This window comes from Pinus tabuliformis, chromosome 4_2, assembly GCF_031772625.1.
Source record: "Pinus tabuliformis cultivar Carrire ecotype Pingquan chromosome 4_2, CPIR1, whole genome shotgun sequence".
Lineage (NCBI taxonomy): Eukaryota > Viridiplantae > Streptophyta > Pinopsida > Pinales > Pinaceae > Pinus > Pinus tabuliformis.
Window position 1 is genome coordinate 765,381,547 of NC_142304.1, and position 16,757 is coordinate 765,398,303.

At 41.2% G+C, this 16,757-nt stretch overlaps 1 protein-coding gene across 1 annotated transcript in view; it reads right to left on the reverse strand.

The window, feature by feature from the left end:
- Positions 1-9,948, reverse strand: part of LOC149171847 (long chain acyl-CoA synthetase 4-like) — a 234,890-nt gene extending 224,942 nt beyond the window's left edge. Inside the window, exons 1-2 of the mRNA XM_089424140.1 lie at positions 9,500-9,948; positions 9,209-9,357 (exon numbers count right to left, since the gene is read on the reverse strand). Of these exons, the coding sequence (XP_089280266.1) occupies positions 9,209-9,354 (146 nt within the window). The 5' untranslated portion in view covers positions 9,355-9,357; positions 9,500-9,948. The remainder of the gene's footprint in view (positions 1-9,208; positions 9,358-9,499) is intronic.
- Between the last annotated feature and the right edge of the window lie 6,809 nt (positions 9,949-16,757).

Sequence of the window (16,757 nt, forward strand, 5' to 3'; positions counted from 1 at the left end):
ACAAAAGATACAGTGTGGATTGGAAAAATCAAGGTAATATATTACAACATACACAAACAAATAGCGTAATTCTTTTCTAAACCTCTCAGAACATAAAGGTTTGAAAAGTTTTAAGAGATGATTGGCCTACCTGTGAATATGGAAATGAAGGGCATTTTTAGGAGTTAAAATGTGTGCATTAATATTAGGTGTATGTGATGATTCCATATTGGTAGGTGTCTTTGGGTGTGTTAGATGATGTTCAAAAGATGAAAAAATAAGATGTGGGTAAATCCATGTCACATATATGGTTGTGTGTAGCAAGTGAAAATGCTAGGGCATAGGGAGTCTTGGACGTGAAAAATCAAAGATTATTGCAATCTAATTATTTACCTTTATTTTCATTAATGTATTTTTTACCTCATCTTAGTAATAATATTATCACTCGTTGTTGTGATAACATTATCACTCCTTGAACCCTAACATTATAGATCAAATTGGACCCTTGTCCATACATTTATCATTGATCCAACATTTAGTGAGAGAAAACATTAGAAAAAGATGTTGATTTGCTTTCCTAGGTTTACTATGAACTTCAACTCCTTTCACCATATGAGCTTCTATTTAGCCCCTCACACCTTCCACAAAACATGAGCAAAGAGTATCTATAAGTACTTTTTAGATCTTTTAGTGCAAATACATAGAACGTCAACGATAAATATCAATCTTTTTAATAAATCATAGGGTCCGACATCATCTTTAAGACGGAGATCTCAGAGAACAGACTCATTTTCAAGTGGGACACAACGTGTGTTGCACTCACAAAGACAAAGGTTCACAAACCAACAAAATAAAAAATTAAAATTGATCAGGATTTAAACAGAAACGCAACAAATTACAGATATAACCATACATATAGAGATGCAGCAGAAATAACACTTCATTTCATTACTGTAAAATACTGAAATATGCTTACAAACAGAAATGGAAATAAACTAGCTAGGGCGATGGTAGCTTATCTCTGAGAAGAGATGTGGCAGCTACATGCCTCTGAACTGTGTTACAATGAGGCTCGAAGGCCTATTTATTGTTGAGAAACAATGGAAAACCCTAAACATCCAAAAACCTAACCCTAGAAGATGAAATGCCAAACTGTGGGCCCAGTTTGAGTAAATTGGTACATCAACTTCCTGGGGTCGTAACTTTGGCATACGATCTTCGTTTGACACGCACAATATCTCGTTAGAAAGATCTATCCGAGAACTACAACTTTGGGAAGAGCAACATCAGTCCATGGACCCATGTTGCTCCCAGTTTTCCCAAAAAACGTCGTTTAGGGCCTCAAAATAGCTCCGGAAATTCAAGACCCGAAAAATTGCTAAAAATAGTAAATTGTGCTACAATTAAGGAAACTGAAAAGCTGAAAGAAGCAATTGTGGGGGTCCAAGTGGATTTGGCGGGTGGCCACCAAAATCCACCTGGATCATTCCTCCCCCCTTAGGAAGCAATGGTTCCCATTGCATTGAGTTCCTCCATGAGATGAGGAAACTTCTACTAAACTTGGTCCCTGGTGAGCCACTTGCCCTGGTGAAGGAGTTGGCCTACTTTGACAACTCGATACAATTGGATATTCTGCTAGCAAGTGTGCTTGATCTGTGTGTCCACAATCCAATCTGTTCCAGCTTGTTCCATGCAGTCTATATTTAACTTTGTGGGTGTGAGTTGTTCTGCAATGTCGGATGCGTCTAGTAATGGTGTAAAGTATGGCCAAAGTCGGTCCACATCGAACACTAGGTGCAGGCCAAGGAAAGGGGGAATGTTGAGCTCAAATGCATTGTCTCCCACAGCCTTAGTAATGGTGTAAGGACCATATCGGAGTCGTCTAAGTTTCCAATAGGCTCTGGTAAGGCGTTCCTTTTGCAAATGCAACCAGACATTGTCGCCCACCTGAAACTTGTGTGGCACCCGATGTTGATCATGTTGTTGCTTGTACTTGGCATTTGATTTCTCCAGAATGTCTTGGACCTACTGGCAAATATGTTGGATGTGCTCAATGAAGTTGTTTGCCTTATCTGTTTCGAACTGGACATGAGTTGAATCTACGTGAGTAGCTACAAATGGCATGGCCACATCAATGGGACATAGTGGCTGGAATCTCGAGCCCACCTAAAAAGGGTTGTTACCAGTCGAGCTGTGGAGAGCCCAGTTGTAGCTATGTTGAACATAGGGGAGGCTCTCATCCCATGTGCGTGGATGCTTTGAGTTGTACATGCACAAAATGTGTACGATCACCCTGTTGACAACCTTTGTCTGGCCATCAGTTTGAGGATGGAAGGCTGTGGACTTAGTGAGTCTAGTGTCCAGCATCGACCAGAGACTGGACCAAAATGTACTGAGGAACCTGCTGTCCCGATCTGAGATGATAGACTGTGGGATCCCAAAGTGGACCCACACTCGTTCAAAGAAGAGTTTAGCAGTCGCTTCTACTATGATATTCTTTTTGCAGGCTGCCATAATAGCCATCTTCGAGAACCTATCGACGACCACAAAAACATAGTAGTTTCCATGCTTAGTAGAAAGAAGGTCCGACATGTAATCCATGGAAATGGATTTCCAAGGTCGACTAGAGGTAGGCAACGGGGTATAGAGGCCTTGCTTCTTGATGGTCGGTTTGGCAATGGCGCAGGCAGTGCATGATCTGATGTATTTCTCGACATCCTGTCGAAGATTCGGCCAATAGAAATACTTCTGCAGTACTGCCACTGTTTTCTCGACCACGAAATGCCCAGCAGCCCGACTGTAGTGTGCTTCCCAAATCATCTTGGCACGCTCGCTTGAAGGAACACAAAGGTGACCCAAGTGGCATAACAGGGCATCCTGGAGGTGAAAATCTGGAACATGCTAACCCTCCAAGAGTGTCTGGTATGTGTGGCCAAATTCTGGGTCACTTTTGTAGAGAAGTGGCCAATTAGAAGTCTCGTGCCCACAAGAGTTGAGCACGGTGGTTAACGCCATGATCGGTGGTCGACTGAGGCAATCTACAACATTATTGGTGCTGCCCTTCTTATACTTGATATTCAAATGGAACTGTTGCAGGTATGTGGACCACTTCTGATGGCGATCATTCTGCAATTTCCCTTGGGTCTGTATGAACTGCAGGGGTCGGTGGTCTGTGTGGATGACCGTTTCCTTCCCCAAAATGTAATGCTTCCATTGTCGGCAGACCTACACAATGGAATACATCTCTTTGTCACAAGTGGGATACTTCCAGACTGTGTCTGAAAGTGTCTCACTGTGATATGCCATTGGATGCCCGTGTTGAATAAGGACAACCCCAATAGCATAGTCAGAGGCATCTGTCTCGACCTCGAATGGTTGTTGCAAGTCTGGTAATGCGAGCACTGGTGCTAAGCAGAGGCAATCTTTCAACTCTGTGAATGCCTTCTGTTGAGATTCAGACCAAAAGAGTTTTGCTTTCGCTCCTCCCTTGGTGACTTTACTCAAGGGCCAAGTGATATGAGAAAATCCCAACACGAACCTACGGTAGAAGTTGGCAAGACCTAGAACGCTGCAGAGCTCTGTCAGAGTGGTTGGAGATGGCAAATCCCGAATGACTTAGACCTTGGCTGGATCCACATGCACCCCCCGTTCATCAATAATGTATCCCAGATACTGAACCTGGGTCATGCCAAAAGTGCATTTCTCCAAACAGGCACATAACTTGTATTGCCGCAATGTTTGGAGAACCTGTCGGATGTGATGGAGGTGCTCTTCCCAACTCTGGCTGAAGATCAAGATGTCATCCAAGTATACCACTACAAATGAGTTGGTGAATGGCTGCAAGATGTAATCCATTAGCCTCTTGAAGATTGCAGAAGCATTCGTCAATCCGAAAGGCATAACCAACCATTCGAAAAGGCCCTCCTTGACTTTGAAAGCAGTCTTCCACACATCGGAGGGTTCGATTGGTACCTGGTGATATCCTGACTTCAAATCGATCTTGCTGAAATATTTTGCCCCCTTCAGTTGGTCCAGGAGGTCATCAATCCATGGGATCGAGTACCTATTACGGACAATGATCTTGTTCAACACCCGATAGTCAATACAGAGTCTCCAAGTCCCATCCTTCTTTTGTACCAACACGATCGGGCTCCCACAAGGCAATGAACTCAGATGGATGTGACCTTTCTACAGTAGCTCCTCAATCTGCCTCTTGATTTCATCGTTTTCCAGAATAGAGCGCCGATAGATTGGTCCATTGGGCAGCGACGCACTTGGGGTCAGATCGATGGAGTGCTTGACCTGACAATGCAGAGGAACCCCTGCAGGGGAGGTGAAGATGTCCTCATACTCCTCCACGACCTTGTCCATCTGTAATTGTCATGCGGAGGGTCCCTATCTGGAGGTTGTGGCCACCGTCTTCTTCTTTCTTTGACGGCGTATCATCAGGAAAACAATTTCCTGGTTTTGGAAATGAGCTTACTGCATTGTTTTGCAGTAACCAAAGAGATGGCAGTAGGCAGTGCTACTTTCGGTATCTTGTACAACTTATTTCCCAAAGTAACAATAACAGCATAAGGCCTTGATTCATACACAGCATGTCGCTTCCACAAGTATGGTTGTCCTAATAATACATCACAAACATCAAGGGGAGCAACGTCACACAATACCTCATCCGTGAAGGGCTTGATGTTGTATGGAAAGCGACACCACTGGCTCACACGAAGATCCCGTCCTTGGTGAAGCCACCCGATGGTGTACGGTTGTGAATGTGTCGTGGTCAGTAAGCCCAGCCACTTCACAACCTCTGCCGAAATGAGGTTCTTTTGGCTCCCACTATCGACAATGAACTATAGCGGGGAGCCCTTTACCCACATCTGGGAGTGGAAGAGACGCTCCTCCTCCTCTGGATCTTCGGGTTCCTCCTTCTGGATCTTCGTGGTGGCAACAGTGGCGTTGGGATCCGCATCGATAATCTGCTTCCCTTTGTCATTCCCCTTGTCAGGTTCTGACTCAAAGTCGGAACATGCATCCGAATCTGAAACCTTTAGCTCGGCCACCAGTGATTGCTTGGCCCAACACTCACTTTTGTTGTGAGTGAAGCTCTTATGGAACTCACACCACTTTCTCGTGTCCTTTTTTGGCTTCGCGGCGTTGTTCTTTGCTTGCAACTTTGGCAGGTTGTCTTGGGCCGCCCAGCCTTGGCTTTGTCCTTTGTTCTGCGGTTTGGGGGCACCTTTCCCTTGCTTCGGATTCGCAGATCCAGAGTCTCACTTCTTTTGTTTAAACTTTTGCTCGATCTTGACGGCATATCAATATGCCGTGTCGAGCGAGGAGATGTTCAGGAATTCTATTTCTTCCTGGATGTACTTGTGCAGGCAGCTGCGATATTTAAGTACCAAATGCTGCTCCGAATCCTTGACACCCAACTTCGTGCGAAGGGTATGGAAAATATTGGTAAACTCCGGCACGTCTTGGTCCCTTCCCTGCCACGGCATGGTCCACTTTATGTATTAATCCTCATAGCTTTCGACAGGGTAGTATTTCTCCTTGCTGGCAGTTCGAAATGAATTCCAAGTGGGTGCGAATGAAAACAATGAGGCTATACTTTCATCCTTCTGCTCGCAGTAGGTTTCCCACTAGTCCTTAACATGGGGGGTGTTGGCTCAAGCGAGTCATCAGGGAAAAGACCCCGGGTTCAAGCACGGAAGGCCAACAATGGTCCACTGTAGTCTACGAGAGCGTTGGCATTTTCACCTCACCCCGAAGGGCAAAGAGTCTCACCCGAAGCACGCCGCGACCAAAAGGGGAGAAGGGCTCAGCATGGAATTGAGGGGGTCTAAGTTAGACACAGGCGGTCATACACATATGCGTTCATAAAACATGGAACAGAGATAATGATATCCTAAACTCATACATAGGGACTCATCATATATACCATAGAACTAACAACATACTAGTATCGATCTATCAAGCACCAGCCTCATGTAAAAAGGAGACTAATTAAAATTTTGATAAGCCATAGTACAAGATGTGCAATACACTTATGAGTCTTAACAATCATCAACTTGAATTACATTAAAGTGACAAAATAGAATACATTATAACTCAGCTTCTCGCCATCAACAATATAGAGAATACCCGGCTTAGTAGCTCGGGTCAGATCTACTCCGCAACTCAGTTCCTTAGTTTCTAGCCCTTCCTGCTTCTGCTCTTGTGTCTGCGTACCTCTTCAGCGGCCCAATGCTTTAGTGTCTCAGCGACAACACCGACGATCAACAAAACTCAACAACAATAGTAGCAACACCACTAACAACCAACCTCTTCCTTTCTGTTCTTCCTCTTTTTATATCCTTCTCGACTGCCTGGACTGTGAGTTCTTGCTCGGCTGCTTGCTTCCTTGGTTACCTTTGCGCTTTACCGTCTCCGCGGCTGCCTTTGCCTTTCGCTGCCACCTTGCCATTGCCTTCCTGCAACTGCTCGTTCTGCCACCCAACCATTGCTGCCATTTGTCCTTTCCCGCCCTACGATTGGTCAAAACTCTTCAAAATTAACGAAGGCTCCAATAGGGAGCGACTTTGAGAAGAGCGTAAGTAATCTTTTCCCGACCGGAAAAATCATGAACAGAAAAATACCCTTCTAGCAGATTTAACCATTTATCTACGGCGTCTGCATCTATCTGACCCTCAAATATGGGAATGTCAAAGTTAACTTGTACCTTAAAGGGTGTGGCGCTTCCAAAGTAGCTGCTGGAAGTAGATGTGTCGCCCCTGGGTAGCCGCTGAAGGATCTGAGCAAAGTTGTCCATCATCGCATTCCTTTGTCGCTCAAAGGCCTCTTCGAGTAAGATTTTGATAAGATCTCCTGCTCCCTCGTCTTTTTTTTCATCCACCATGGGAGGCCGTTGGGATTTGCGAGTCTAGTCTTGCAAAGGTTCGACCAGTTCAAGCCCTAACTCCTTATATCCCGACCTCGTTGGGGACATGCATAGAAAGACAGAGAAGGAGCAGGCCCCTCTGATACCACTGATCCGGATTTAAACAGGAGCGCAACAAACTCCAAATATAACCATACATATAGAGATGCAACAGAAATAATACTTCATTTCATTACTGTAAAATATTGAAATATGCTTACAAACAAAATGAAAATAAACTAGCTAGGGCGATGGTAGCTTATCTCTAAGAAGAGATGTGGCGGCTACATGCCTCTGAATTGTGTTACAATGAGGCTCGAAGGCCTATTTATTATTGAGAGACAATGGAGAACCCTAAACATCCAAAAACCTAACCCTAGAAGATGAAACACCAAACTATGGGCCCCGTTTGGGTAAATTGGTACATCAACTTCCCGAGGTCATAACTTTGGCATACGATCTCCGTTTGATGCGCACAATATCTCATTAAAAAGATCTATCTGAGAACTACAACTTTGGGAAGAGCACATCGATCCATGGACCCATGTTGCTCCCAGTTTTTCCAAAAAACGTCATTCAGGGCCTCAAAACTGCTCCAGAAGTTCAGGACCCGAAAAACTGCTAAAAATAGTAAACTATGCTACAATTAAGGAAACTGAAAAGCTGAAAGAAACAATGGTGGGAGTCCAAGTGGACTTAGCAAGGCCACCAAAATCCACCTGGATCAAAAACCCATTAAATATGGTCCATGCATCATTTTGTTGAAGATTTGACCAATTGCTTATCGCTATAACCTTTTATTTTAGCTCATCTCCACATTCTTTCTATGATCTTTAATCCATCAAATGCATAATTTTGTTGAATATTTAACCAAATAATTTTCGCTTTAACCTTTTCTTCTAGCTCATCTCCACATTCTTTCTCTATGGTCCATCAACAACGGGACCAGAACTACTATAAGGAATTATACTACCACATAGCTACTTGACGAAGAAGAAAGCTTGCCTCAACAAGCTAAGTGGATCTCCTTATTAGGGATAACTTCCTTCTAAGTACAGAGAAATTGAAGAGCGTTTTTTATGTTTTGGACATTCTCCTAATCGTGCAAATCGTGTATGTCACAGATATAACTTAACGTTAATATTGCATTTTAGGTTAGCCAAACGAAACATTTCTTATTAGCACTTATGGCAACAATAAATAATGGACATTTAGGTAGTAATGTAATTTGGCTTGTACGTAACATTCACCAATTCTTTATGTACATACAAATTTCTTGCCTTTCTTGACCGGTTTTTTGTGTTCTGTTTCCGCCCTGGTTGACTCTCATCTCAGATAAACCACATCGGTCCTGTTAAGACATGTCATATCACCTGCTTCCCAGTATCCAACTCTATGTTTTTTTGAATTCCTCCTCCAAAGAACTGCTGAACTAAAAGAAAGGAAGAAAATTAAATGAAACTTTCCATAATCTGAGGCATCGCAACTTCAGTTTAATAATTTCCTTTAAAAGTATATGAAACCTTAAAATCTGTGTAAAAGGGCCTAAACTTATATAATTTCTCATGGGGAAATTTTATCATTGAACGATTTGTCAAATTTAGCTGCGATCTTCAAAGTCTGCCAAAACTTACCTTTCCTTTGATGATTTCCTGCAACTATTTCTTTTTAAGTTCTTATAAAATTTAGGTGAAATCTTTAAAGTCGGCCAAACAGCTACCTAAACTTAAACAATTTCCTCTAAAAGGGCCTAAACTTATACAATTTCTCATGGGGAAATTTTATCATTGAACGATTTGTGAAATTTAGCTGCGATCTTCACAGCCTGCCAAACTTACCTATCCTTTGATGATTCCCTGCAACTATTTCTTTTTAAGTTCTTATAAAATTTAGGTGCAATCTTTAAAGTCGACCAAACAGCTACCTAACCTTAAACAAATTCCTCTAAGCAAAATTTTATCTTTTGATGACTTTCTCCAAAGTCTGCCAAGCAACTACATAACCTTAAGCAATTTCTTTCGGAGCAATTTCTTTCCTTTTTCTTTTGATGACTTCCCCCAAATGTGGTTGAATCTTCAAGTCCTATGATATTTTTACTAACATTTCACACTCATTTTTTTGTCTATTGACATATGCATAAAAAATAGAGGATGTGTCAAAGATTGGCTGCAACATTTAAATTTGTAATATTTTTAATAATAAACCAATAACGTTCTTATTCTTAGCTTAAATTTTACAGACTTAACATTGTTCATTTTTTCAAACCATTTAACCTTATGCATTGATGTATACACGAGAATCACAAATAAATACCTGAAAACCTCCCACAACGTCGACAAACCAGGCAGTGGCTGAGGAAAACCGTCTTTAGACCATATGTTTCTGTAAACGGGACCAACCGACGGCGCGCCATTCTTTCCTTCGCGTCCGGGCTCCATCGCCACCGCATACTGGCCCATTTTCTGCCAAAATACATCAAACAATTGAAAACAAATTTGCAAACGCTTAAAGAACGTTTCCTGCAGCCCAGACAATGGAAATTAACACGTCGTCTTGCGAAGAATCCCTGTAAAAATAAAATATAAAGTATCAAACACGAAAAACCTTAGATGCGCCAAATCTTGCGTCTTCAGATTTCTCGTTGTCGGAGTCTCAGAGGAGTCACGTTTCGCTGATTTTAAAAGTAAACTTTGTAGCTCAAAGGCATACAGTTCTGAATTGAAATGACATAATGTGTAGTAGGTGATAACAGTAATGGCGAACTGACGCGCAACAAATGTATTTAACGTGATTTTAATGCTGTGTGTAAAGGATGACTAACTGAACAGTCCTCTGTCCATGGTTCCTTCGCCAAAATTTGCTTACTTTTGGTCTCCATTCCTCCTCGCTGATGAGTGTCGGCTGGGAGTAGGTTCAGTTTTAATGTTCTCAGAAATTATCTTATGGAGTCTAACTCGTAACGGGTGTGTCAGTTTGTCCTTGGGCCAGTTTTTCTGTGTCTTGTAGGAATTTTCAGGGCTTTGTACATACTGCGCCTCTGTATTTGACATGTGTGCGTACGGCCTACTTTCTTGATCCTGTCAGTCAGGGAACATGTAAAATCACGGCAACCAATATGAAATAATGAACCAGAGCAGAGAACGTTTAATTGCGTAGTAGCCCAGCGTGAACGCTCACCTGATTCCTAAATTGGTGTGTAGAGTAGGTATATAAGTTTTATCACAACTTATATAGCTTTTAATGCTCCGACGATGCAGCATGGGGTATACATTGAAATTGTGAATGCATTTTTCTAACTATATTTGATTGATGGTAGGACCTTGAGTTTCATTATTGATAGATAAAGTGTCTCTCATTCCTTTAGCGGTCAACAACGCTGCGACCAGTTGAGGGATGATGATTTTGTGGGTAAGCATCACCTCTCTTTTAAAATTCGAGGTTCGAAGCCACCTCCTATGGTAGGCCCTCTAACTACCTTTAAATCCTTCCTATTTCACTTTACTCGTCGTGACTTTAAATTCTTCCTATTTCACTTTACTCGGCCCTCCAACTACCTTTAAATCCTTCATATTTCACTTTACTCGTTGTGACTTTATTGTTGTGGCCCTCCCTCCCTAAAGCAAAAGTATCATCACGGTTTAGCAGTGATGTGATGATGGTGTATATCTAATCTCTATGTTTTTTTATTTCTCGATTAATTTATAAGAGATTTGAATTGATAATATATGGTCACTCAGTGTTGTAACAATATAATACACTTATTCACTGTTAATTCAAAGTCTTATAAGTCTTATAAGTATGTGTTTTATCTTTTATATATTATGGTATAATTTATTATTTATGGAGATAAAGGGTAAGATAATAGTAGTGATGTGATGATGCATATCTATTTTTTCTTTTATGCATCGTTGTTTAAGATATTATTTATGAATTGGGGAAGTAAGATATGGTCGCGATTCGACACTTTGTTGTACTCACATATTTTTTTTTACGTTGTGTGATAAGTAAGAAATTGTTATTTGTAACCAACCCATCTTTTTTCTTATTTCATGTTATTGATTTGGAGTCATAAAAGCAAAAAAACATAGAACATAGTTACATGGGGTCACACAGGATACCATCACTCTTTACTAGGAACATCTAACACACCGATTTGAGTAGTTGAGCCCTTGAATGAATAAGAAGTGTAATGTTGTTTATAGAATTACAAACATTATTTCCCGAACATTCATGCAAGCTTGGGAGTACAAAAGAAAGACTTTCTATTTTTGTTTTTAGTTCATTTCATGTCAATTGTTGTAATTTGAATTTATCACTTCATTGCACCCATATATATTACTCTATTGCACCTATAATATATATCTCAACCTATACAACATTAATTACTTTGTTATTGGTTGCATAATATTTACCAAAGTTGTTATGTTTAGCATATAGTTTACCAAAAGTTATTGCACTCATATTTATTATTTTGTTGCACCTACAATGCATATCATGAGTTATTCAATGTTTGTTACTCCACCTCTAGGTGCATAATATTTACCAAAAGTTGCTAAGCATAACAACTTTTGGCAAACATTGTGCAAAAGTCACTAACTATTTTGATAAACATTATGCACGCAAAGGTGAAGCAATAAATATTATACAACATGGGATATACATTTTAGATGTTACAATTAGTAATAAATGTGTGTAACACAATAACAAACATTGTATAGGTTGGGATATACATTGAGATAATGTATATCTTAAAGTATACTAAGTGGAACAAAATGAGTAATAAATGTTTAATGTATTGGGATATACCTACTTTTATGCACCCATAATGGATATCCCAACCTACTTCATTGCACTTACAATGTGTGAAAATTCTTACACTCAAGGAACCCCTATTGAGGCAAAACTGAATTTTCTTCTCCTACTTGATTTCAATATACATTATTAAGTTATTTTCTGAATAATATTGAAGTAAATTACTTCTATAGCCTACACCAACTAAATTTGATTACATGAAACAAGAAATTGAGCAAAGAACAAGATACATAGGACAGTAATTTTTAGACAAAATAGTCCCCGGAAAAACCCAATGCGGGAAAATCGGTGTAGCAACTCTGAAGGTTTTCTATTATTAAGCAGTAGTTTTGAATACAATGTTGGATGCCCTCTTGGAAATCCAGTGACATAGAAAAATATAATGGAGGAAAACTTGAGTGAGATTACCTCACTTCACCCAGTAGATTCCGGCTGATCCAGCAGCAAAACTTGCTAACCCCAGCTATCTCTGCACTGGCCCTGCATCAGCCCTAGGTTGTCTCTTTCTACATCCTAGAACTTCTGTGTCGACCTCTCTTGATTGTTTCGGCAGTTTCAGGCTTTCTACGTGAGGGCAGCCTCACTTCTGCGTTGGCCCTTCTGGCTCTGCGTCAAGACTGCGTGGGCCCAGACTGGCCCAGGGTCAGTCCCTCTAGATACTACGCTGCCTGCAAAAGTGGATCTCTGACTCTCTACCTAGTATTCCCGAACTATCCATGCCCCTCTGTTGCAGGATGATCACTCAGTTCAAATTTCTCAGCTTCCTAGCCCCAGAAATTGAACTCCAAATCAATTTGTTCTCTCCTTGTATCTTTCTAAATGAACCCCAAGCCTGCTTCTTATACTTTTCTCGTTGAGACTTCAACGGTCGAGATTAAGTCTCTAATCAACGGCTAAGATTAAAAATTTACTTGATCCGCCTTCTAAATCATTATCACCCATATTTTGATTAATACTCGTTAATATTTTAATTTCCCTAAGTTTAGACTTAGGAACCCCATTAAAAATATTAACTAATTTAATAACATACAATCCGGGTGGAATTTCACCAAACAGTTTCTGGGTTCTTTAGAACTCATGTGCCTTAGTATCTCCACCAATTTTCATGGCTAGATAACATTTGATGCTACCAAAAACTAACACTCCCTCTTAGCGAGGAAAGTGTTATAGCAACAATGTCCAACTGCATGCTGCTCTGTTTCTGAAGCACCTCCTTTCTGCAATGTTTCTGCCAGCAAAATTGTGTTGCTGCTACCCATGACACTACCACTTCCACTGCTGCATCTGTACTACAGCTCCATCTGCATCTGTTGTTAACACTGCCACTGCTAGCTCTACACTGCGTCATTTTCCTATTGTTGTTGCTCAGCAATGGAAAAGCATCTAAACTTAATTAAACTTAATTATGTTTAGCATAATACCATGAATGTTGGAATCTGATTGCTACTAGTCTCTGACCCTTTGAATCTTCTGTGTTGCCTCTAACTTCTGCACTGTGCCATCTGCATTGTTGCCGACCTTACTCTGCGTTGATCAGTCTCTGGTCTCCATCTACTACATTTGTCTCTCCAACCAATCCACTGCATCATCTGACACTAAGTCCATCTCGTTATTGCTGAATCTTGGGCTCCTGTAGCAAGGAATTAATCCAATATGTGGACTCCTCAAGGATCCTGCCCACATATAGTCCTCCTGACTACAGCTCAATATCGCCCCATTTCCCTCTTAGAGATGCGTGGGCACTCATCACAAACTCATCTTGATCAATCTTTGTTGTAGCAACCTTAGGATCATGTTTCTCATCCTTATCCTTTTGCTTCAAAAGACACTGGGATGTAAAGTGGCCCATCTCGCCACATTTGAAACATTTCACCTTCGAAATGTCCTTCTTCCGCTTCTGCTTTTGTTGTCCCTTTGATGTTAGGGTTGTGTTCTCCTCCTCCTCCTTTGTCTTCGTGCCACTCCCACTGTTGCCATTGAGGTTGACCTTTACCAGGTCCCTCCGTAATTCCTCCAGTTGAAGGGTTCCCCACATCTCCTCCCACGGAGGTAGTCTTTCCATGCCCAATATACTTTGGACAAAGACTTTCCATTCATATGAGACTCCATTCAGGGTTGTCCTTGCCATCACAGTAGACTGAGGAGTAGACCCCACTGCAGCAAGCTGGTCTCTGGTGTCCTGAAGACATTGAAGATAGGAGTTGACTCCTTCTCCCTTCTGCATCAATGTCTGTTGCAACTTTTGTTCTAGGTACATCCTTCGTTGTTCGGAAGAGCCTTCATATAGTGAAGACAAAGCTTCCCACATCTCCTGGGTTGTATATTTTCACTGCAAATGTGAGACCGCATGATCTCGAACTCCAACGAGTATGAACCTCTTCACCTTCCCCTGATTGGACTTGTACTTCTTTTTCTAATCATTGTCAGCGGGAACAACCACAACACTCTTGATGTAAGCTTCGAGATCGTACTCCTCCAGAATAGCTAAGATTCTGGTCTTCCATATGACATAGTCGGAAGCTCCTTCCAACTTGTCCTGATCTCTTAGCCCATGTGATGCCATCTCAACCAAACTGTCGAATTGACTCCTCTAGTCACTGCTCAGCACTGGTATGCTACCCGACAAGTGAAAAATTCGAACTTTTGGCGATAAAAGTCCGCTGAGGAGAAAATTCCCCTTCTATGTGTCTTCGCTCTTTTCCGACAAATTTTTGCCCCAGTAGAAATTGCACCCTTCAAGCACTACGTTCAGGCTCTGCGTCACTCCCTCTGCCTCTGCAATCTCATGAACTGGAAATTGTACCGTTGTCGATTCTCTGAGAGAGAGTTTCCTTGGAATCTCTGCTTTCCCGACAAGGACTGCACAATCCCTTCAAGGGGATTCAAATTGCTGCCAAATGAAGCTATTGGCCTCTCTGCTCAGCGTTGGATCTGTTCTTCCTGTTTCAAAATCAATGCTTTGATACCATGTGAAAATTCATTATCCTTAAGGGACCCCTACTGTAGCAAAACTGAATTTACTTCTCCTACTTGATTTTAATATACATTATCAAGCTATTTTCTGAATAATACTAAAGTAAATTACTTCTGCAGCCTACACCAACTAAATTTGATTACATGAAACAAGAAACTGAGCAAAGAACAAGATACATAGGATACAATTATTTTTGGACAAAATAGTCCCTGGAAAAACCCAATGCGGGAAAACCAGTGCAGCAACTCTGAGGGTTTTCTATTATTAAGCAGTAGTTCTGAATAAAATGTTGGAGGCCCTCCCGAAAATCCAGCGACAAAGAAAAATATAATGGCAGAAAACTTGAGTGATATTACCTCACTTCACTCGGTAGAATCCGACTGATCCAATAGCAAAACTGGCTAACCCCGGCTATCTTTGCGCTGACCCTGCGTAGGCCCTGCGTTAACCTTACAAGCTCTGTGTTTGCCCTGCGTTGTCTCTTTTTGCCTCCTAGAACTTCTTCTTCAACCTCTCCCGGCTGTTCTAGCAGTTCCTCGACAATTTTCGGCTTTCTACATGAGGGCAGCCTCACTTCTGCGCTTGCCCTTCTGGCTCAGCATCAAGACTGCGTGGGCCCAGACTGGCCCATCATTAGTCCCTCTAGATGTTGCGCTGCCTCCACTAGTGGCTATGTGCCTCTCTGCCCAATATTCCCGAACTATCCCTGCCCCTCTGCTTCATAATGATCACTCAGTTCAAATTTCTCAGCTTCCTAACCCCATAAATCGAACTCCAGATCAATTTGTTCTCTCTGTGTGTCTTTCTAAATGAACCCCAAGCCTCCTTCTTATACTTTTCTCATTGAGACTTCAATGGCCAAGAGTAAGTCTCTAGTCAACAGCTAATATTAAAACTTGACTTGATCCGCCTTCTAGATCATTCTCACCCATATTTTGATTAATACCCATTAATATTTTAATTTCCCTAAGTTTAGATTTAGGAACCTCATTAAAAATATTAATTATTTTAATAAAATACAATCCGGATGTAATTTCACCAAACGATTTATGGGTTCTTTAGAACTCATGTGCCTTAGCCTCTCCAACAATTTTCATGGCTAGAGCACATTTGATGCTACCAAAAACTAACACAATGTACATCCCTATCTATATAGCATTTATTACTCTGCTACAAGGTGCATAATGTTTATCGAAAATCACTCATGAGACTATAAATGGTCTACTTTGTTTCACTCACATTGTATATCCTAATCTATACAACATTTACTACTCTATTGGTAATTGTATAATGTTTTTCAAAAAGTGCTCATGAGACTATGAAGATTATTTAGAACTTAAATCACTCGTGAGGATATTGTTGATTTTGGGTAGCATTGGATGTGCTCTAGCTCTGAAATTTTGTGGAGGAGCTAGAACGCATGAGATCTCCAGAACCCATAAATCGTTTGGAGGAATTCCACCCGGATGAGGAGTTATTAAAATAATTAATATTTTTAATGGGTTCCTAAGTCTAAACTTAGGAAAATAAAAATATTAATGGGTATTAATAAAAATATGGGTGGGAAGGTTCTAAGTGACGAGGATCAAGCATGTTTTAATCTTAGTTTTTGATTAGAGATTAGATCACAGTCATTGATTCATTAATGGGAAAAGTATAAGAGGAGGCTTGAGGGTCAGTTGGAGACACACCAAGAGATCAAAAAAATTGATTTTTTTAAGGTGTGGTTTGCTGAGAAAGTCGAACTAAGTGATCTGAGTTGCAGTGAGAGGGGTAGTTCAGCAGAGGGACTTCAATCCAAGGTTGAGGATACATATCAAAGAGGCCGAACAACAACAAGAGAGACAACGCAACTCCAAAGAGGGTGACGCAGAAGCTGGAGGGGCTGATGCAGTTCCTTAGAGGCAGCGTTGGGCTTTTCTGTAGTTCAACATATCAACTTTTGAGCAAGGGAGGCTCACTGGGAGGGTGACGCAACTCCTAGAGGAGGTGACACAGTTACAGTGCAGAGCTTGGAGCAGCCATCGCGACCCAGCACTGGGAACAACAGTTGTCATATGTGGGGTTTGATCATCT